The sequence below is a fragment of the Salmo trutta genome, chromosome 8, assembly GCF_901001165.1.
Source record: "Salmo trutta chromosome 8, fSalTru1.1, whole genome shotgun sequence".
In the NCBI taxonomy this organism is placed as follows: Eukaryota; Metazoa; Chordata; class Actinopteri; order Salmoniformes; family Salmonidae; genus Salmo; species Salmo trutta.
Window position 1 is genome coordinate 48750811 of NC_042964.1, and position 23758 is coordinate 48774568.

A 23758-nucleotide genomic window follows, 5' to 3' on the forward strand; every position below is an offset into this window, starting at 1 on the left:
TAAATGACAGGGTAGTTCTGATGCAGGCAGCACTGTCTGTCCTCATCCTAAATGACAGGGTAGTTCTGATGCAGGCAGCACTCTGTCCTCATCCTAAATGACAGGGTAGTTCTGATGCAGGCAGCACTCTGTCCTCATCCTAAATGACAGGGTAGTTCTGATGCAGGCAGCACTCTGTCCTCATCCTAAATGACAGGGTAGTTCTGATGCAGGCAGCACTCTGTCCTCATCCTAAATGACAGGGTAGTTCTGATGCAGGCAACACTCTGTCCTCATCCTAAATGACAGGGTAGTTCTGATGCAGGCAGCACTCTGTCCTCATCCTAAATGACAGGGTAGTTCTGATGCAGGCAACACTCTGTCCTCATCCTAAATGACAGGGTAGTTCTGATGCAGGCAACACTCTGTCCTCATCCTAAATGACAGGGTAGTTCTGATGCAGGCAACACTCTGTCCTCATCCTAAATGACAGGGTAGTTCTGATGCAGGCAACACTCTGTCCTCATCCTAAATGACAGGGTAGTTCTGATGCAGGCAGCACTCTGTCCTCATCCTAAATGACAGGGTAGTTCTGATGCAGGCAACACTCTGTCCTCATCCTAAATGACAGGGTAGTTCTGATGCAGGCAACACTCTGTCCTCATCCTAAATGACAGGGTAGTTCTGATGCAGGCAACACTCTGTCCTCATCCTAAATGACAGGGTAGTTCTGATGCAGGCAGCACTCTGTCCTCATCCTAAATGACAGGGTAGTTCTGATGCAGGCAACACTCTGTCCTCATCCTAAATGACAGGGTAGTTCTGATGCAGGCAGCACTCTGTCCTCATCCTAAATAACAGGGTAGTTCTGATGCAGGCAGCACTCTGTCCTCATCCTAAATGACAGGGTAGTTCTGATGCAGGCAACACTCTGTCCTCATCCTAAATGACAGGGTAGTTCTGATGCAGGCAACACTCTGTCCTCATCCTAAATGACAGGGTAGTTCTGATGCAGGCAACACTCTGTCCTCATCCTAAATGACAGGGTAGTTCTGATGCAGGCAGCACTCTGTCCTCATCCTAAATAACAGGGTAGTTCTGATGCAGGCAGCACTCTGTCCTCATCCTAAATAACAGGGTAGTTCTGATGCAGGCAGCACTCTGTCCTCATCCTAAATGACAGGGTAGTTCTGATGCAGGCAGCACTCTGTCCTCATCCTAAATGACAGGGTAGTTCTGATGCAGGCAGCACTCTGTCCTCATCCTAAATAACAGGGTAGTTCTGATGCAGGCAGCACTCTGTCCTCATCCTAAATGACAGGGTAGTTCTGATGCAGGCAGCACTCTGTCCTCATCCTAAATGACAGGGTAGTTCTGATGCAGGCAGCACTCTGTCCTCATCCTAAATAACAGGGTAGTTCTGATGCAGGCAGCACTCTGTCCTCATCCTAAATGACAGGGTAGTTCTGATGCAGGCAGCACTCTGTCCTCATCCTAAATGACAGGGTAGTTCTGATGCAGGCAGCACTCTGTCCTCATCCTAAATAACAGGGTAGTTCTGATGCAGGCAACACTCTGTCCTCATCCTAAATAACAGGGTAGTTCTGATGCAGGCAGCACTCTGTCCTCATCCTAAATGACAGGGTAGTTCTGATGCAGGCAGCACTCTGTCCTCATCCTAAATGACAGGGTAGTTCTGATGCAGGCAGCACTCTGTCCTCATCCTAAATGACAGGGTAGTTCTGATGCAGGCAACACTCTGTCCTCATCCTAAATGACAGGGTAGTTCTGATGCAGGCAGCACTCTGTCCTCATCCTAAATGACAGGGTAGTTCTGATGCAGGCAGCACTCTGTCCTCATCCTAAATGACAGGGTAGTTCTGATGCAGGCAGCACTCTGTCCTCATCCTAAATGACAGGGTAGTTCTGATGCAGGCAACACTCTGTCCTCATCCTAAATGACAGGGTAGTTCTGATGCAGGCAGCACTCTGTCCTCATCCTAAATGACAGGGTAGTTCTGATGCAGGCAGCACTCTGTCCTCATCCTAAATGACAGGGTAGTTCTGATGCAGGCAACACTCTGTCCTCATCCTAAATGACAGGGTAGTTCTGATGCAGGCAGCACTCTGTCCTCATCCTAAATGACAGGGTAGTTCTGATGCAGGCAGCACTCTGTCCTCATCCTAAATGACAGGGTAGTTCTGATGCAGGCAACACTCTGTCCTCATCCTAAATGACAGGGTAGTTCTGATGCAGGCAACACTGTCTGTCTGTCATCCTAAATGACAGGGTAGTTCTGATGCAGGCAGCACTCTGTCCTCATCCTAAATGACAGGGTAGTTCTGATGCAGGCAGCACTGTCTGTCTGTCATCCTAAATGACAGGGTAGTTCTGATGCAGGCAGCACTGTCTGTCTGTCATCCTAAATGACAGGGTAGTTCTGATGCAGGCAGCACTGTCTGTCTGTCATCCTAAATGACAGGGTAGTTCTGATGCAGGCAGCACTGTCTGTCTGTCATCCTAAATGACAGGGTAGTTCTGATGCAGGCAGCACTGTCTGTCTGTCATCCTAAATGACAGGGTAGTTCTGATGCAGGCAGCACTGTCTGTCTGTCATCCTAAATGACAGGGTAGTTCTGATGCAGGCAGCACTGTCTGTCTGTCATCCTAAATGACAGGGTAGTTCTGATGCAGGCAACACTCTGTCCTCATCCTAAATGACAGGGTAGTTCTGATGCAGGCAACACTCTGTCCTCATCCTAAATGACAGGGTAGTTCTGATGCAGGCAGCACTGTCTGTCTGTCATCCTAAATGACAGGGTAGTTCTGATGCAGGCAACACTCTGTCCTCATCCTAAATGACAGGGTAGTTCTGATGCAGGCAGCACTCTGTCCTCATCCTAAATGACAGGGTAGTTCTGATGCAGGCAGCACTCTGTCCTCATCCTAAATGACAGGGTAGTTCTGATGCAGGCAACACTCTGTCCTCATCCTAAATGACAGGGTAGTTCTGATGCAGTTGGCGTTCCAATTAACTCACGCAGCTGAACAATTTGTTTGTTTGTTTGTTAAACTCTGTCTGTAAACACGCTGGATGATTCAGAATCCATTGAAGAGCTTGAACGATTCATTGACGAGAGATACTTACGAACTCTTAGAAATATGTCGCTAGCTTCGGAGGACTCAAGCATTGTTAAGGACAACCAACCCAATCAACAAAACAAACCAAAATCAGGTTGGACAATTGGTATCAACGATGGAACCAAACCATCCCCTAGTAAGAGGGCGCGTGTGGGGAGAGGTGTATTGATATGGATGTTGACTTGTTAAAATCCATCAATGAAAGGCTTGCCAAACTTGATATCTTGGATATATTACGAGAGGACATCAATGCATTCTGTGCTAGTCTAGAATTCAGCCAACGTCAGATTGATGATCTAAGGAAAGAGAACACAGAGCTGAAAGGTAATGTAGACTCTATTCATAGCAAGGTGGAGGTGGTACAAAGGGAGAACAAACAACTTAAAGAAACCTTGCTTGATGTACAGTGTCGATCAATGCGGGACAATCTAATATTTTCAGGGATACCGGAGAATGACAACAGCAGAGGCTGTGAGGACACAGTCCGAGATTTTATGTCAACTCAACTAAAACTGCCCACTGATGTTGTGCGTGATGTCACTTTCTCCAGAGTCCATAGAATAGGTAAGACCTCTGGAAATAGGCCACGGGCTATTATTGCATGTTTTGACAAAATTAAGCAAAAGGAAATGACGAAGAACATGGGCAGAGAACTCAGAAACACTGATTTTGGAATGAATGATCACTTCCCCACCGAGATCAATGAAAGGAGAAAAAAACTATATCCCATCATGAAGGAAAAACGTTGCCTGAATCAACGAGTCTCCATGGTGGTGGATAAACTTTATATCAACGGGCAATTGTATCGGGACTCTAGAGTAACTCCCTGGCTATTTTAATTTAATGTTCAAATTTGAGTTTGTATGTTGTAGTGTATCATGACAACTTCAACTATAACGAATACATTCTCTATTGATCTTCACTTGACAAGGAAAGGGTTGCATATAGCTCAGGTTAATGTATGTAGCCTTCCTAACAAAATACATGAGGTTTTTAACTTGGTCAAGATAAATAATATTCATATTTTGGCCTTGACCGAAACGCATTTAGATGCATCTGTAAATGATGGGCAAATTAACATTCATGGATATAGTCTACTTAGAAGGGACAGGAATAGGAATGGTGGGGGTGTAGCACTGTATATTCAGAATCAGATACCTTTTAAGAGGAGGGATGACCTTAATGTATGTCAAGTAGAGGCACTATGGGCTCAGGTACATCTGCCTCACCAGGCAGCCATATTGGTGGGATGTGTGTATAGACCTCCTAGCTCTAAGGTGTCCTATTTGGATGACTTATGTACTGGGTTTGACAAGGCCACAGATAGCAACAGAGATGTATTTATCTTGGGTGATTTTAATATAAATTGGAAGGATCACAATAATTTGAATAGAACAAAATTGATGAGATATGCTGAGAACTGTGGTTTGAAACAAATGGTTAATGATACAACTAGATCATCAATTAAGTTGGGTCATCGTTCAGACACATGCATTGATCTGATTTTCTGTAATATACCATCGCAATGCTTAAAAGCCAGATCAATGCCAGTGGGCTGGACAGACCATAATATTGTGACCATAACCATGAACACCAAGGTTCCAAAGAAACCCCCTAGGATTGTGGTCAAGAGAAATTTTAAAACATTTAATTATGAGCTATTTCTAAATGATTTGGCTGCTGTACCCTGGGAGCTGATTTATCTAGAGGATGATTTAAATCACGCTACAGAATGTTTTATTGATTTGCTCACTGAGTTTATGGACCATCATGCCCCCATAAGAAAGAGTACAGTTGGTGCTCGTCCATCTCCATGGATTGATGATGAACTGGGTGAGGCTTTTTCTCAAAGAAATATGTTAAAAGTCTTAGCAGCCAAATCAAAATCAGAAATTGATGAACAGAATTATAGAACATTGCGTAATTATGCAGTTAAATTGAATCGAAGGAAAAAAAAGGTATTTTTCAACAATGCTTTTATTGATTGTAAAAATGATTCTAAAAAGGTATGGAATACAGTTAAGGGTTTACTTGGTACATCTATCTCATCATGCCCATCTAGTGTGGAGGTTGATAGGAGAATAATAACAAAACCAGTTGATATTGCCAATCATTTTGCAGATTTTTTCACAAAGAAAATTAATTTACTGAGCAACAATGTAAACATACATTCTTCCAAACAAGCTATTGTCCAATGGATTGATGATCATATTATGAGCAACAAGATCTGCTCTTTTAGTCTGCAAACGGTGTCAGTGGAGGAGGTGTTAAACCTTTTGAAGTCATTACCTGATGGGAAATCTACAGGTTATGATCTTATGGACAATTTTTTGCTTCGCTGTGCTGCTCCCCAGATTGCAGTTCCACTGAGATACATATTTAATTGGTCACTGGAAAAGGGGATGTTTGCAAATGTATGGAAGCATGCTAAACTTTGTCCTATTCCAAAAGACTGCAAAGAACCCGCTACTCCTGCCAATAGTCGACCAATTAGTCTACTCCCTACACTCAGTAAGATATTGGAGGGTATTGTGAGTAGACAAATATGGGAGTACATGGAAAATAATGATCTAATTACAGCCAATCAGCATGCTTATCGCAAAAATCATTCAACTACCACTGCATTGGTTGACATGACTGACCAGTGGCTCAATGCTATGGATAATGGGTTTGTGGGGGTACTATTTTTAGATTTCAGTGCAGCATTTGATTTAGTGGATCATGAGATAATTTTAACAAAATTAATGCATTATGGTTTTAAGGAGGTAGCATTGAATTGGGTACAGTCATATCTAACTGACAGGAAACAGTCCACTTATATCAATGGTTCATTTTCTTCCCCTCATGCTTTAAACTGTGGAATACCGCAGGGCAGCTGCCTTGGGCCACTTCTTTATTTAATATATACCAACGACCTTTCCTATGCCCTAGCTGAAACTCAAGCTACTATATTTGCAGATGATACTACAATTTATGCAGCAGGACAATCGGTTCAACAGGTACAGCAAGCTTTACAAGGAGATTTGGAGAATATTAGGGAGTGGGTTTGCCAGAATAAACTTGTTTTAAACACTAAGAAAACCAAAGTTATGTTGGTCTGTTCCACTAGGAAAAGGCCAAAACAGCATGGGATACAATTAAGTATGGGAGGAGTACAAATTGAAGAAGTGGCAGAAACCAAACTATTAGGAGTGCAGCTAGACAACTGCTTATCATGGTCATCTCAAATAACTAATCTATGTAAAAAATAATTATTAAAACAGCATGCATAATCAGAAGGATAGCTAAATATTTATCAGGAAAAATTCTTAAGCAAATAACACAAGCTTTAATTGAGAGTCAAGTGAACTACTGTTCTGTGGTCTGGGGAAATGCATCATCAAGTGAAGTTAGGAGGCTGCAGATTGCACAGAACAAAGCAGCAAGGATTGTTTTACGGTGGAGATATGGTTTTTCTGTTGCAGTCATACGCAATGTTCTTGGTTGGTCATCAATCGACAAGATAATTGAAAAAAACATGCTTATTTTATTTCATAATATACATCATTTAAAACGGCCAAGTACAATTCACAACGGTAATCAGTTGGTAAGAGACAGACATTCAGTAAATACTAGGAATAGATTGTCCACCATCTATGCGTTATCCAGACAGAAAAGAGAAATAGGCCAAAGAACATTTCGATTTAGAGCAATAAAGAAATGGAATAAATTAACTGAGCAAACCAGAAACCTTTCAATATATAAATTTAAACATTATTTTAAAACAATTTAAATATAATACACAGAAATGTTGTGGGATTACAGTAGATGAAGAATTCATATTTTTTAGATTGATTATTTATTGGTTTATTACGTTAGTATATTATGTATGTTTGTAATAGTGTGTTATATGTGAAAATGTGTTCGTATATAAATTGTATTTTAATATTTAAGGACTCTTGGAAGATTAGTCCAAATGGGGACTAAAAGAGATCCAAATCAAATCAAATCAAACACTGTCTGTCTGTCATCCTAAATGACAGGGTAGTTCTGATGCAGGCAGCACTGTCTGTCTGTCATCCTAAATGACAGGGTAGTTCTGATGCAGGCAGCACTGTCTGTCTGTCTGTCATCCTAAATGACAGGGTAGTTCTGATGCAGGCAGCACTGTCTGTCCTCATCCTAAATGACAGGGTAGTTCTGATGCAGGCAGAACTGTCTGTCTGTCATCCTAAATGACGGGGTAGTTCTGATGCAGGCAGCACTGTCTGTCTGTCATCCTAAATGACAGGGTAGTTCTGATGCAGGCAACACTGTCTGTCCTCATCCTAAATGACAGGGTAGTTTTGATGCAGGCAACACTGTCTGTCCTCATCCTAAATGACAGGGTAGTTCTGATGCAGGCAACACTGTCTGTCTGTGAGGCTAGATTCTAGATTACACATTGTCTTTAAACTGCAGTGTAATGATGGGCTAGGTTTCAGTTTCCGTGTGTGTGTGTGTGTGTGTGTGTGTGTGTGTGTGTGTGTGTGTGTGTGTGTGTGTGTGTGTGTGTGTGTGTGTTCAGTGGGCTGTAATGGCAGCTCGTGCTCTCAGGGGACAGATGAAGGACTATCATGAGGTTGTCTGTCTGTGGGATTCCTTACTCACACACACACACACACACACACACACACATATATAACACACACACACACACTACATGTATAACAGCCTCCCTGCCACTAAACTGTCTCCACGACTACACAGGTTTGAGGAAGAAATGTATATTTTCATCTTCATAGGCAAATGATAAGCTGTCAGAATTGTGGGACATGGTAGAATCACGGCTGTGATTGTCAGCTAACTGGATTCTCCTCTCACTCCCCCTCCCTCTCTTCTCTCTGACTCAGTCACCGCTCCACCCAAATTGGGATTTTTATTTGCCGCTTGTGCACACCTCATCTGACACACTGCGCCCTTGTGGCTCTTTCCAGATAGGCTTCCCTCACTCTCGCTTTTTTTCATTCTGTCCTCTTCTCTTCTCCCCCTCGCATTCTACCAGCTCATTCGTTACAAGTGGATTAGATTTTCTCTTTCTATCTATCTCGTTCTCCCTCTTCTCTCCTCCTTAAAGACGAGAACATTAAATCAAATTAGGGTCAATGGTGCAGTGTGTGAGCTAATCCCTCCACACAGAGAGGCTTAGGAGATGCTCCTCCTGTTCCCAGATATTATTAAATGTGAACTGTGAAAAAACTATTTCCCATCAAAGGCCAGAGATTTAGGACCAGGGAGAGCTAGAGAGAGAGAGGGGGGAGAGAGAGAGGGGGAGAGAGAGAGGGGGGAGAGAGAAAACACATCAGGAAACACCATCAGATACACAGGATAAAACACACTCTCAGTCAGATCCACACACCACCAGAGGCTGGTGAAGGGAGGATGGCTCATAATAATGGCTGGAATGGTATCAAACACATGGAAACCATGGAAACCATGAGTTTGTGTCGGTAACACTTTACTTGACACCCAGCGTCAGGACACGTTATGACACGGTCATAACCATGTCATAATATCTGACGTAACATGTCATAACCTGTTATAATATGGTCATAACACTGTCATGACATTTTGACCTGTTGTGACATATATTGTGTTATTTTATGGCTGGTTATGACACCTACATAAGAGTGTCAAAACCTACCACACAAGGAAAAACATTCCATTACATCATAGCCTAAGTATTTTTTTATTGACAGTAGTAAATTATCATTGTAATTGCATACAAATTGATGTCAGAAATACACCTGCCCCAATGCTCTGTTGCTGATGACTGGGATGAATTTAGGAGATTTCAGGAGCAGGACAAGACATCCTCTTTTTGACAGATGACTGATATAAAGGCATGTACGTGATAGGCCTATCTGGCTTATATGATTATGATGGTCATAATGCTTCTTGACAGTGTCATAAAGTTATTTAAAATATGATGAATAAAAGATGACTGTAAAGAATTCATTACAACAACAAAGGATTTAAGAAACAAACTTTAAAACTTCTTGGCAGGGAAAAAACTCATTTGAATCATTGTGGGTTTTGACACTCTTATGTAGGTGTTATAACCAGCCATAAAATAACGCAATATATGTCACAACAGGTGTAAATATATTGGTCTTGACAGTGTTATAACCATATTATGACAGGTTATGTCAGCTATTATGACATGGTTATGACTGTCATAACATGTTATGACACATCGGGAACACTTTACTTGAAACCCAGTGTCTGATACCGATGTGTTTGATACCGATGTGTCTGATACCGATGTGTTTGATACCGATGTATTTGATACCGATGTGTCTGATACCGATGTGTTTGATACCGATGTGTTTGATACCGATGTGTTTGATACCGATGTGTCTGATACCGATGTGTCTGATACCGATGTGTCTGATACCGATGTGTTTGATACCGATGTGTCTGATACCGATGTGTCTGATACCGATGTGTCTGATACCGATGTGTTTGATACCGATGTGTTTGATACCGATGTGTCTGATACCGATGTGTTTGATACCGATGTGTTTGATACCGATGTGTTTGATACCAGTGTTGCAGACACCTGTTGCCATTCTCCCTGTCTCTGTGTGTGTTGTCTGTCGCTCACTGCTGATCTCTCTGCTTCCACAGGGCACTTTACAGAAGTTTGTGGACGACCTGTTTGAGACCATCTTCAGCACGGCCCACCGAGGCAGCGCCCTGCCCCTGGCCATCAAGTACATGTTTGACTTCCTGGATGAGCAGGCTGACAAGCACAGCATCCATGACCCGCATGTCAGACACACATGGAAAAGCAACTGGTGAGACACTGGAGACGTCTGGCCTTTCCTGTTGTTTTACTGTGTACTGTGCTAAAACAGGTTAACATTGGAAGTGTACGGCAACCTCCACACACACACACACACACACACACACACACACACACACACACACACACACACACACACACACACACACACACATAGGTAGTCAGATACACACACATACATGGGTAGAAACACAGACACATGTATACACACACACACACACACACACGGAAGTTTATCATGCTTACGGAATGAACCATGGAGTGTGTGAACAATCTTCATTAAATCCAATGACGAAGAGCTAATCCCACAGGCAACCAATCAGGGCAGCCGACTCTGACATTACCATGGTTACCGACTGGGACCGAGCCGCCCGTAGTCGCCAGGGCGAGGAAACCAGGGGAGGCTAGGTGAAGGAAGTGGACTCCAAATGAATATCCTCTGATTAATTTAGACCCGTGTCCCCATCCTGAAGGGGTGGCAGGGTTAAATAACCTGGAGTGGATTAGAATGAGGGAGAGAGGAGGAGAGGAGGAGAGGAGGGGGTGGAGGAGAAGAGGAAATGGACTCAGTGGGAGTTAAACACCACGCTAATAACTCATTAGCCCCTGGCCTTTGCCATGGTCCCATCATGCATCACTCAGCTCCGGCCCAAAGGACCATGGGGCTGGGAATTGATTTGTGGGGCAGTCGGCCGGAGGAGAGTGGAGAGAGAGGGGGAAAGAGAGACTATTTACTTCATGGTCCTAATTTGTATCCTTCCCAGTGTCTGCGTTATTGCACCATTTGCAAAAGAGCGTGTTAAGTGTTTTCCAAGAGCTCTGTAGGTCGCTCTTACAATAGACATTAATGGAATCACTCTCGCAAGAGGGGAAACGTTAAACAGTTATTTATCATAACACACTGGTAACGCTTACACAACGCTTAGTGCCTACTGCTGATTCCACTGTCAGGGAGATCCAGGTCCTCTCTCTGCATGGGGGCTTTCTGCTTGTTTGTTTGTGAGTGTGTGTGTGTGCATGTGAGAAAGTGTGTGTGTGCGTGACTGTCCGTTAATGTGCAGGCGTATGTGCGTGTCTGTCTTTCTGTCTGTGTGTGCATGTGTATCCACCTCTGAGTGTTACTAAAGACTGCATTCTGTTAGAACCAAACACTGATCCATTCAGAGTGATACTACAACAGGTCCAGTCATCATCACACAGCCCATTAAATACACCCAGCCAGCTCAGAGCACCATGTCCCCTGTTCTACACCAAGCAGTGGTGACCTATCCTTCAAACCAGATTATTAAATACACCCAGCCAGCTCAGAGCACCATGTCCCCTGTTCTACACCAAGCAGTGGTGACCTATCCTTCAAACCAGATTATTAAATACACCCAGCCAGCTCAGAGCACCATGTCCCCTGTTCTACACCAAGCAGTGGTGACCTATCCTTCAAACCAGATTATTAAATATACCCAGCCAGCTCAGAGCACCATGTCCCCTGATCTACACCAAGCAGTGGAGACCTATCCTTCAAACCAGATGATTAAATACACCCAGCCAGCTCAGAGCACCATGTCCCCTGTTCTACACCAAGCAGTGGTGACCTATCCTTCAAACCAGATTATTAAATACACCCAGCCAGCTCAGAGCACCATGTCCCCTGTTCTACACCAAGCAGTGGAGACCTATCCTTCAAACCAGATGATTAAATACACCCAGCCAGCTCAGAGCACCATGTCCCCTGTTCTACACCAAGCAGTGGTGACCTATCCTTCAAACCAGATTATTAAATACACCCAGCCAGCTCAGAGCACCATGTCCCCTGTTCTACACCAAGCAGTGGTGACCTATCCTTCAAACCAGATTATTAAATACACCCAGCCAGCTCAGAGCACCATGTCCCTTGTTCTACACCAAGCAGTGGTGACCTATCCTTCAAACCAGATGATTAAATACACCCAGCCAGCTCAGAGCACCATGTCCCCTGTTCTACACCAAGCAGTGGAGACCTATCCTTCAAACCAGATTATTAAATACACCCAGCCAGCTCAGAGCACCATGTCCCCTGTTCTACACCAAGCAGTGGTGACCTATCCTTCAAACCAGATTATTAAATACACCCAGCCAGCTCAGAGCACCATGTCCCCTGTTCTACACCAAGCAGTGGTGACCTATCCTTCAAACCAGATTATTCTCTGCCCTGTGTAATTCTCCAGCAGCAGAGATAGATTGAAATAATCCATCCTAACCTGAGATTGAAATTGAGAGACACACAGCTGTGTGTGGTTTCCAAGAAACAATCCTGTCATTGTCATGTCTCTGGATGAGAGTCTAGACCTTTTTCTGTAATGCAGTTATTCATAGATATGTAGACCATGTTAGTAGACTGAATTAATGTGAGGTTTAGGTATAATAGTTCCTCATTAAGGCAGTTTTTATTTATTTAGGGGTCGATAATAGTCTATTTTCCTGTCAGCCATATTGTTTGATTCCCAGAAGCAGGCTGGTACAGGAAGAGCCTCTAACAGACAGACCTTTCATCATCACTCAGTCCAGTGCATGGTGGACTGTGTATTATCCACCATAGTTGACTGTGTGATCATCCACCATAGTTGACTGTGTAATTATCCACCATAGTTGACTGTGTAATTATCCACCATAGTTGACTGTATAATCATCCACCATAGTTGACTGTGTGTCATCCACCATAGTTGGCTGTGTAATCATCCACCATAGTTGACTGTTAATTATCCACCATAGTTGACTGTGTGATCCTCCACCATAGTTGACTGTGTAATCATCCACCATAGTTGACTGTGTAATCATCCACCATAGTTGACTGTGTAATCATCCACCATAGTTGACTGTGTAATCATCCACCATAGTTGACTGTGTGATCATCCACCATGGTTGATTGTGTGATCATCCACCATAGTTGACTGTGTAATCATCCACCATAGTTGACTGTGTAATTATCCACCATAGTTGACTGTGTAATCATCCACCATAGTTGACTGTGTAATCATCCACCATAGTTGACTGTGTAATCATCCACCATAGTTGACTGTGTAATCATCCACCATAGTTGACTGTGTAATTATCCACCATAGTTGACTGTGTAATCATCCACCATGGTTGACTGTGTAATCATCCCACAGCATAGAAGGCTAGTGGGAAAAGCTATAGGAGGACGGGCTCATTATAATAGCTGGAATGGAATTATTGGAACGGTACCAAACACATCAACCACATGGAAACCACATGTTTGACTCTGTTCCATGGATTCCATTCCAGTCATTACAATGAGCCCATCCTCCGATAGCTCCTCCCACCTGCCTCCTCTGTCCCCCAGCATATGACCTTTACTTGCCCTCCTCATTACTAATGGTTTGAGGAAGAGAGAGTTTGTGGGGTGTGTGTGTGTGTTCATGCATTGTGCATCTGTTTTAATACCTGTGTGAGTGCATGCCTTTCTGCATCAGTTTGTGTATGTGTGTTCATGCATTGTGCATCTGTTTTAATACCTGTGTGAGTGCATGCCTTTCTGCATCAGTTTGTGTGTGTGTTTATTTGTGTGTGTTGTGTTTGTGCGTTTGAGTCACAGAGTCCTAGAGCTCCTCCAGATGGTATCTTTTGGATTAGCAGTCAGTGTGTCGACATCTCCCTCTCATCCTCTTTCTTCAGTGTGTGTGTGTGTGTGTGTGTGTGTGTGTGTGTGTGTGTGTGTCCCTTCAGCAAGCAGTGTTTTAATTACCAGCTTCTAGAGCAGACTGGCACACACATGCCCACATTGCACAGCACACACAACTCATCTGTGTCCTTAATCACATAAACCCACCACACTCTCCCAATGACAGCAGCAGACAGGAAGGAAGACACATCCCTCTGAAGGTTGACAACAGTCTGGAGATGTTACAGTGATATTACACTATATAGACATTAGATTCTATTTCTACCCAGCCTGAAATATAGGCTACAGTATGAGTACCAGAACCATGGATCAGTATTGATCCAAGATTACACTGTTGTTTGATTTGATTTGTGGGTATTGGGTCAATATTTACCCTTAATCCGTCCTCTCTCTATGGAAACCCAGGGATTAGTCCTGCTGATGTTAGCTAGGCCAACACTCACTAGCCATGACAATGACCATGATAATACATTTTATTTTAAGTGCTTTTCAAGATGCCCAAAGTCACTTTAGGGCGATTGGATGGTAGTGGCACCACACAGAGACTGATCCTTCACCCCAAAATTCCAAACAAAAACCATTGACCTCAAAGTTCAACAACCCATACAACTCCATGCACAATGACAACTCCCAACTGCCCAACAAAAATGTATAATAACATTTACTGGAAAAACCATAGGAGTTGGCAAGACCGCACAAACAGATCTGGGACCTGGCTAAACACTCACTAGGCCTGGACAATACTATGTAGTGTAGTGCCTCAGTGCTGTACTCTCACCTTCCCTGAGTAAAAGGGTTGTTCCTGTCTGACTGACAGTTCACAGTTCACAGAGCCACATTCAGTATCTGATTGAAGACTTTAGCTTCATCTCTGTAAAGAAAAAAGCAGTGTCATAACTACGTTCAAACATCTGTAAAATATGTCAGAAGATGTCAATTCCAAGGGGACAGTTGCTCTCCATATACCCCAATGTGTTTGGACTCATTGGATATGTTATATCAGATCAAACATCCAAAACAATGAAACGTCCCCCACAGACAACAATCAATGTAAAGCTGCACAATGATCAATAACCAAATACCACTTGGGCAGAACTCAGATCTTCATTCATACCCATGCCAGTCTAGCCTGGGCTTCGATCCTGGACACCACAGTATGAATAACATGCTTTACAGTTTGGGGAAAAGTTAGGTTGTACGGAGGTATTGGCAGAACAATTGCCACAATGCAAACACAGCTCTCTATGGTCTCCTAGCGATAGTTTGTCAGATAAACCTGTATTGTGTCACATTCACTGAAATCTAAATATCATTATGGACCTGGCCCAGAGATGGAAGGTGTGAAGAGACTCTTTAAATCTGACCTTTCCCCTTGGAAACCATCTAGACCTTAACCTAGTATTGGCCAGCTGCGCCAGATTGACGACAATCAAGACTTGCATCACGGCAGTGTTAATATCCTTTGATCCGTCCGCTAATCCCAGAAGATTCGTCCAGATTAATTCAGAGTCATAATGCCAAGGTTTCCCTTGCCAAATCCTCTTTTGTTAGGTGGTACAGCTGAATGATTTACAGCAGGTTGGGGGGTAGGACATGTCGGGAGAGGGGTTATTCAAATGATTCCGTGTTTTGTTTTCTCTCTCCTCCCTGATGTTGCACACACAGTCGGTCCATCCTCTAGACTGCAGTGTCTTGCCGGTTTGGCTTTTGCCACGTCATCCAAAACCATGCTGCCCAGTTAATGAGAGAGAGAGAGAAGGAAGGAAATACAAGCAATTCTCAGTCCTGCCTTTATACCACCTGATCTGTAACACACACTTACACCTGTGCTACCTCTCTCCATTCATTCCAAGGCCAACAAATAAACAGACTTGTGTTTTGATTATTCTAGACAGGCATGGAATGGGCCGCATGTCTAAACAAGGCAATATGAACAGTGTTGGTGTGAAGCCCCCAGACACAGCTGGAAACCATGAAGCCCTGGCGTTGCCTGCTTTTAAGATTAGCGCTTTATTAAATCGCGCACACATCAAATAGAAGGCATCAGCAACAAGCTGTGTACTAGATTGCAAAGTGAATTGGTCCTCATTCCCTTCTGCCACTGAATGTGTTAGCTCAGACCGACCACATCCACTGGCTGGCTTTAACCAATGTGAGTTGTTGTATGTTCAGGGATGTAATCTGCTTGGATTTGGATTTGAACAAGGATTGTTATTTAAGTCTAAATGTAGAAAATCACCTTGATGTCTTCTGTTTCATTTGTTGGGTTCTATCACAGAGAAGCATTCCTAGAAATGTACCTGGTGTATGTTATGGTAATAGACTCTGTCCCCTGTAAGGCCAGGGTGTTGTGTTTACATGATGTCTCCTCTATAGCCCACCTCTGAGGTTCTGACGTTCCAGGATGACATGATATTCCCTAACTCTCTCTGTCTCTCCTCTATAGTCCACCTCTGAGGTTCTGACGTTCCAGGATGACATGATATTCCCTAACTCTCTCTGTCTCTCCTCTATAGCCCACCTCTGAGGTTCTGACGTTCCAGGATGACATGATATTCCCTAACTCTCTCTGTCTCTCCTCTATAGCCCACCTCTGAGGTTCTGACGTTCCAGGATGACATGATATTCCCTAACTCTCTCTGTCTCTCCTCTATAGCCCACCTCTGAGGTTCTGACGTTCCAGGATGACATGATATTCCCTAACTCTCTCTGTCTCTCTATAGCCCACCTCTGAGGTTCTGACGTTCCAGGATGACATGATATTCCCTAACTCTCTCTGTCTCCTCTATAGCCCACCTCTGAGGTTCTGACGTTCCAGGATGACATGATATTCCCTAACTCTCTCTGTCTCCTCTATAGCCCACCTCTGAGGTTCTGACGTTCCAGGATGACATGATATTCCCTAACTCTCTCTGTCTCCTCTATAGCCCACCTCTGAGGTTCTGACGTTCCAGGATGACATGATATTCCCTAACTCTCTCTGTCTCTCCTCTATAGCCTACCACTGAGGTTCTGACGTTCCAGGATGACATGATATTCCCTAACTCTCTCTGTCTCTCCCCAATAGCCTACCTCTGAGGTTCTGGGTGAATGTGATCAAGAACCCCCAGTTTGTGTTCGACATCCACAAGAGCAGCATCACGGATGCCTGTCTGTCTGTGGTGGCCCAGACCTTCATGGACTCCTGCTCTACCTCAGAACACCGCCTGGGCAAGGACTCCCCCTCCAACAAGCTGCTCTACGCCAAGGACATCCCCAGTTACAAGAGCTGGGTGGAGAGGTGAGAGGATGATGGGATGGGTGTGTGTTTGTGAGGTGGGGGGCTGGTTTTGTGTGTGTGTGTGTGTGTGTGTGTGTGTGTGTGTGTGTGTGTGTGTGTGTGTGTGTGTGTATCTACAGCATGTCTCTCTCTCTTTGCCAGTTTCTATATAAACCTACATGTGAGTGTAACATGAGAGGACAGTTCAACATGTGGTTATGTCGTCCTATAGATGTGTGCCAGCCATTTTGTCCATAAACATCCCTGATAGACTGTAGTCTGCCCCTTGTCTCATAAGTACACACAGTGGGGCTGTCGTGTTGTGATCCCTGGTCCATGGAGGACACTCCAAATGAAAACCCACTGGGAATGGATGGCAGTGCCTCCTAATGCTGGAGAGGTAGAGGGGAGACAGGCACAGACAGAGAGGCACAGACAGAGAGGCACAGACAGAGAGGCACAGACAGAGAGGCACAGACAGAGAGGCACAGACAGAGAGGCACAGACAGAGAGGCACAGACAGAGAGGCACAGACAGAGAGCCACAGACAGAGAGCCACAGACAGAGAGGCACAGACAGAGAGGCACAGACAGAGAGGCACAGACAGAGAGGCACAGACAGAGAGGCACAGACAGAGAGGCACAGACAGAGAGCCACAGACAGAGAGACACAGACAGAGAGACACAGACAGAGAGCCACAGTGAGTTCTCTGTCCTGCCCAGGTGCAACCATGTGTGTGAGCAGTTAGGAGATTACCGCTGCACAGCAGTAGTGGTGGTCATTTGTCCAAATTAGAGTTGTATTACATTTATTTGGTCAGTGGTAGAGTGCTGAGTAAAAAATGGGGCTTGTGAAGCAGTTCCAAAGTATTTCTGTGTTAGTGCTCAGCACTAGCCGCAGGACAGGGATATGCTGTATGTGGTGCTTAGATGACTGGAACCCAACGAGGAGTTTTGTCTCGGACCGTATTCATCAGGCTGAGATATACAGTGTGTGTGTATATGTGTGCCTGTAAGCATGTGCTTGTGTGTTTTATATTAACGGTGCATGATCTATATGATCAAGTCTCCAGCCACCCTAGTCATAGACTGTTCTCTCTGCTACCGCACGGCAAGCGGTACCGGAGCGCCAAGTCCAGGTCCAAAAGGCTTCTTAACAGCTTCTACCCCTAAGCCATAAGACTCCTGAACAGCTAATCAAAGGACTACCCAGACCCCTCTTTTACGCTGCTGCTACTCTGTTTATCATCTACGCATAGTCACTTTAACTCTACCTACATGTACATATTACCTCAATTACCTTGACTAACGGGTGCCCCAGCACATTGCCTCTGTACCGGTACCACCTGTATATAGTCTCGCTTGTTATGTGACGAATACAATTTGATTTGATTTGCTCTTATAGTTGCTCCCAGTGATATATAGATGGGTTATATTATAGTTAGTCCCAGTGATATATAGATGGGTTATATTATAGTTAGTCCCAGTGATATATAGATGGGTTATCTTATAGTTAGTCCCAGTGATATATAGATGGGTTATCTTATAGTTAGTCCCAGTGATATATAGATGGGTTATATTATAGTTAGTCCCAGTGATATATAGATGGGTTATCTTATAGTTAGTCCCAGTGATATATAGATGGGTTATCTTATAGTTAGTCCCAGTGATATATAGATGGGTTATATTATAGTTAGTCCCAGTGATATATAGATGGGTTATATTATAGTTAGTCCCAGTGATATATAGATGGGTTATATTATAGTTAGTCCCAGTGATATATAGATGGGTTATATTATAGTTAGTCCCAGTGATATATAGATGGGTTATATTATAGTTAGTCCCAGTGATATATAGATGGGTTATCTTATAGTTGCTCCCAGTGATATATAGATGGGTTATATTATAGTTAGTCCCAGTGATATATAGATGGGTTATATTATAGTTGCTCCCAGTGATATATAGATGGGTTATATTATAGTTAGTCCCAGTGATATATAGATGGGTTATATTATAGTTGCTCCCAGTGATATATAGATGGGTTATCTTATAGTTAGTCCCAGTGATATATAGATGGGTTATATTATAGTTAGTCCCAGTGATATATATAGATGGGTTATATTATAGTTAGTCCCAGTGATATATAGATGGGTTATATTATAGTTAGTCCCAGTGATATATAGATGGGTTATCTTATAGTTAGTCCCAGTGATATATAGATGGGTTATCTTATAGTTAGTCCCAGTGATATATAGATGGGTTATATTATAGTTAGTCCCAGTGATATATAGATGGGTTATCTTATAGTTAGTCCCAGTGATATATAGATGGGTTATCTTATAGTTAGTCCCAGTGATATATAGATGGGTTATATTATAGTTAGTCCCAGTGATATATAGATGGGTTATATTATAGTTAGTCCCAGTGATATATAGATGGGTTATATTATAGTTAGTCCCAGTGATATATAGATGGGTTATATTATAGTTAGTCCCAGTGATATATAGATGGGTTATCTTATAGTTGCTCCCAGTGATATATAGATGGGTTATATTATAGTTAGTCCCAGTGATATATAGATGGGTTATATTATAGTTGCTCCCAGTGATATATAGATGGGTTATATTATAGTTAGTCCCAGTGATATATAGATGGGTTATATTATAGTTGCTCCCAGTGATATATAGATGGGTTATCTTATAGTTAGTCCCAGTGATATATAGATGGGTTATATTATAGTTAGTCCCAGTGATATATAGATGGGTTATATTATAGTTAGTCCCAGTGATATATAGATGGGTTATATTATAGTTAGTCCCAGTGATATATAGATGGGTTATATTATAGTTAGTCCCAGTGATATATAGATGGGTTATCTTATAGTTAGTCCCAGTGATATATAGATGGGTTATCTTATAGTTAGTCCCAGTGATATAGATGGGTTATATTATAGTTAGTCCCAGTGATATATAGATGGGTTATATTATAGTTAGTCCCAGTGATATATAGATGGGTTATATTATAGTTAGTCCCAGTGATATATAGATGGGTTATATTATAGTTAGTCCCAGTGATATATAGATGGGTTATCTTATAGTTACTCCCAGTGATATATAGATGGGTTATATTATAGTTACTCCCAGTGATATATAGATGGGTTATATTATAGTTAGTCCCAGTGATATATAGATGGGTTATATTATAGTTACTCCCAGTGATATATAGATGGGTTATATTATAGTTACTCCCAGTGATATATAGATGGGTTATATTATAGTTAGTCCCAGTGATATATAGATGGGTTATCTTATAGTTAGTCCCAGTGATATATAGATGGGTTATATTATAGTTAGTCACAGTGATATATAGATGGGTTATATTATAGTTACTCCCAGTGATATATAGATGGGTTATATTATAGTTAGTCCCAGTGATATATAGATGGGTTATATTATAGTTAGTCCCAGTGATATATAGATGGGTTATATTATAGTTAGTCCCAGTGATATATAGATGGGTTATCTTATAGTTAGTCCCAGTGATATATAGATGGGTTATATTATAGTTACTCCCAGTGATATATAGATGGGTTATATTATAGTTAGTCCCAGTGATATATAGATGGGTTATATTATAGTTAGTCCCAGTGATATATAGATGGGTTATCTTATAGTTAGTCCCAGTGATATATAGATGGGTTATATTATAGTTAGTCCCAGTGATATATAGATGGGTTATATTATAGTTAGTCCCAGTGATATATAGATGGGTTATATTATAGTTAGTCCCAGTGATATATAGATGGGTTATATTATAGTTAGTCCCAGTGATATATAGATGGGTTATATTATAGTTAGTCCCAGTGATATATAGATGGGTTATCTTTTAGTTAGTCCCAGTGATATATAGATGGGTTATATTATAGTTAGTCCCAGTGATATATAGATGGGTTATCTTTTAGTTAGTCCCAGTGATATATAGATGGGTTATATTATAGTTAGTCCCAGTGATATATAGATGGGTTATCTTTTAGTTAGTCCCAGTGATATATAGATGGGTTAAATAAAAGCAGCAGTGCCAATGTAGAGGTTGTTAAGCTTCATATCAATGTGTTCCTGTTAGCGTTCCTGTTAGCGTTCCCTGCTCTTTGCTTGCGACTGGGGCGCGTGAGGTGATTACTGATAAGGACCCGTTTCACAGGCTGAGTCTGACCTGCAGCTAGTGAGTAAACTGTTGACGTGTCATGTGGCATTAGGAGCGGGAGATGCTGACGGGGTTCGGCAGCCGTGGGAGATCGGGAGAGTGATAAGATTCTAATCAGATACTTCCTGTCCACACTGAAGCTATGTGACGGTCCTAATACCTGTGGACCAGTTGGTGTTTATTTCTGAAGCATAAAAGTCTGTGAAGGAAGAATTCATGTCTAAGGTCAGGAGTCTTTGCAGAAAATCCATTTAGCATCCACATGATTCTGAGATGTAATGTTTCTATAGGTGAGGTTTAGTTGATCCATCCATATTGTTGTGAGATCTAATTTAGTGTAATTGTGGTATGATTAGTCCCTCCACGTCATTGACATCGATCTTAATGAACAAATTAGATCTCAACATAGTGTGTATAAACCCTGCAGTGCTTACATCTCACAATCAGGAAAGGCAAATTAGATCTCACAGTCTTGTTGATTGGCAAAGCCTTCCTGACGGTTGTGATGTGCATTGAGACCATCAGCATATTCACACAATTTAATTTGCCCATCTATATACAATTGACCCTTCGCTAAGCCCTGTCCATGAATTTTGGCCAACCAATCGCAGCTCTATAATGGATAGCAACTGTCATCGAGTCCAACACCTCAGACAAGCTCAAGTCCCTCCCCACACTCTCTTCCTTCTCTCCTCCTTCCTTCTCTCTCTCTTCCTTCTCTCTCATCTCTCTCTCCCCACGCTCCCTTCCCCCTCTCTCCCCACGCTCCCTTCCCCCTCTCTCCCCACGCTCCCTTCCCCCTCTCTCCCAACTCCCTTCCTCCTCTCGCCCCACTATCGCTTTACTCTTTCTTCCCACTCTCTCTCTTCCTTCCTCATCTTCAACTCCCCCCTACTCTGTAAGCCACACATCCACCGGTCTTCAACCCCCCCCGTCCCCCCCACAATCTGTAACCCACACATCCACCGGTCTTCAACCCCCCCGTCCCTCCCGCCCCCCCACAATCTGTAACACACACATCCACCGGTCTTCAACCCTCCCGTTCCCCCCACAATCTGTAACACACACATCCACCGGTCTTCAACCCCCCCGTTCCCCCACAATCTGTAACACACACATCCACCGGTCTTCAACCCCCCCGTTCCCCCCACAATCTGTAACACACACATCCACCGGTCTTCAAACCTCCCGTCCCTCCCGTTCCCCCCACAATCTGTAACACACACATCCACCGGTCTTCAACCCCCTGTCCCCCCCACAATCTGTAACACACACATCCACCGGTCTTCAACCCCCCCGTTCCCCCCACAATCTGTAACACACACATCCACAGGTCTTCAACCCTCCCGTCCCCCCCACAATCTGTAACACACACATCCACCGGTCTTCATCCCCCCGTTCCCCCCACAATCTGTAACACACACATCCACCGGTCTTCAACCCCCTGTCCCCCCCACAATCTGTAACACACACATCCACCGGTCTTCAACCCCCCCGTCCCCCCCACAATCTGTAACACACACATCCACAGGTCTTCATCCACCCGTTCCCCCCACAATCTGTAACACACACATCCACCGGTCTTCAACCCCCCCGTCCCCCCCACAATCTGTAGCACACACATCCACAGGTCTTCATCCCCCCGTTCCCCCCACAATCTGTAACACACACATCCACCGGTCTTCAACCCCCCCGTTCCCCCCACAATCTGTAACACACACATCCACAGGTCTTCAAGCCCCCCGTGCCCCCCGTTCCCCCAACAATCTGTAACACACACATCCACCGGTCTTCAACCCCCCCGTTCCCCCCACAATCTGTAACACACACATTCACAGGTCTTCAACCCCCCTGTGCCCCCCGTCCCCCCCACAATCTGTAACACACACATCCACAGGTCTTCAACCCTCCCGTCCCCCCCACAATCTGTAACACACACATCCACCGGTCTTCAACCCCCCCGTTCCCCCCACAATCTGTAACACACACATTCACAGGTCTTCAACCCCCCGTGCCCCCCGTCCCCCCCACAATCTGTAACACACACATCCACCGGTCTTCAATCCTCCCGTCCCCCCCACAATCTATAACACACACATCCACAGGTCTTCATCCCCCCGTTCCCCCCACAATCTGTAACACACACATCCACAGGTCTTCAAGCCCCCCGTGCCCCCCGTTCCCCCAACAATCTGTAACACACACATCCACCGGTCTTCAACCCCCCCGTTCCCCCCACAATCTGTAACACACACATTCACAGGTCTTCAACCCCCCGTGCCCGATGTCCCCCCACAATCTGTAACACACACATCCACCGGTCTTCAACCCCCCCGTTCCCCCCACAATCTGTAACACACACATCCACCGGTCTTCAACCCCCCCGTTCTCCCCACAATCTGTAACACACACATCCACCGGTCTTCAACCCCCCCGTCCCTCCCGCCCCCCCACAATCTGTAACACACACATCCACCGGTCTTCAACCCTCCCGTTCCCCCCACAATCTGTAACACACACATCCACCGGTCTTCAACCCCCCCGTTCCCCCACAATCTGTAACACACACATCCACCGGTCTTCAACCCCCCCGTTCCCCCCACAATCTGTAACACACACATCCACCGGTCTTCAAACCTCCCATCCCTCCCGTCCCCCCCACAATCTGTAACAC

At 43.9% G+C, this 23758-nt stretch overlaps 1 protein-coding gene across 1 annotated transcript in view; it reads left to right on the plus strand.

Moving 5' to 3' along the window:
* The window catches only part of LOC115197990 (plexin-A4), a 255585-nt gene that overhangs the window by 223239 nt on the left and 8588 nt on the right, over positions 1-23758 (plus strand). The window contains exons 11-12 of the mRNA XM_029759647.1: positions 9770-9939; positions 16691-16903. Of these exons, the coding sequence (XP_029615507.1) occupies positions 9770-9939; positions 16691-16903 (383 nt within the window). The remainder of the gene's footprint in view (positions 1-9769; positions 9940-16690; positions 16904-23758) is intronic.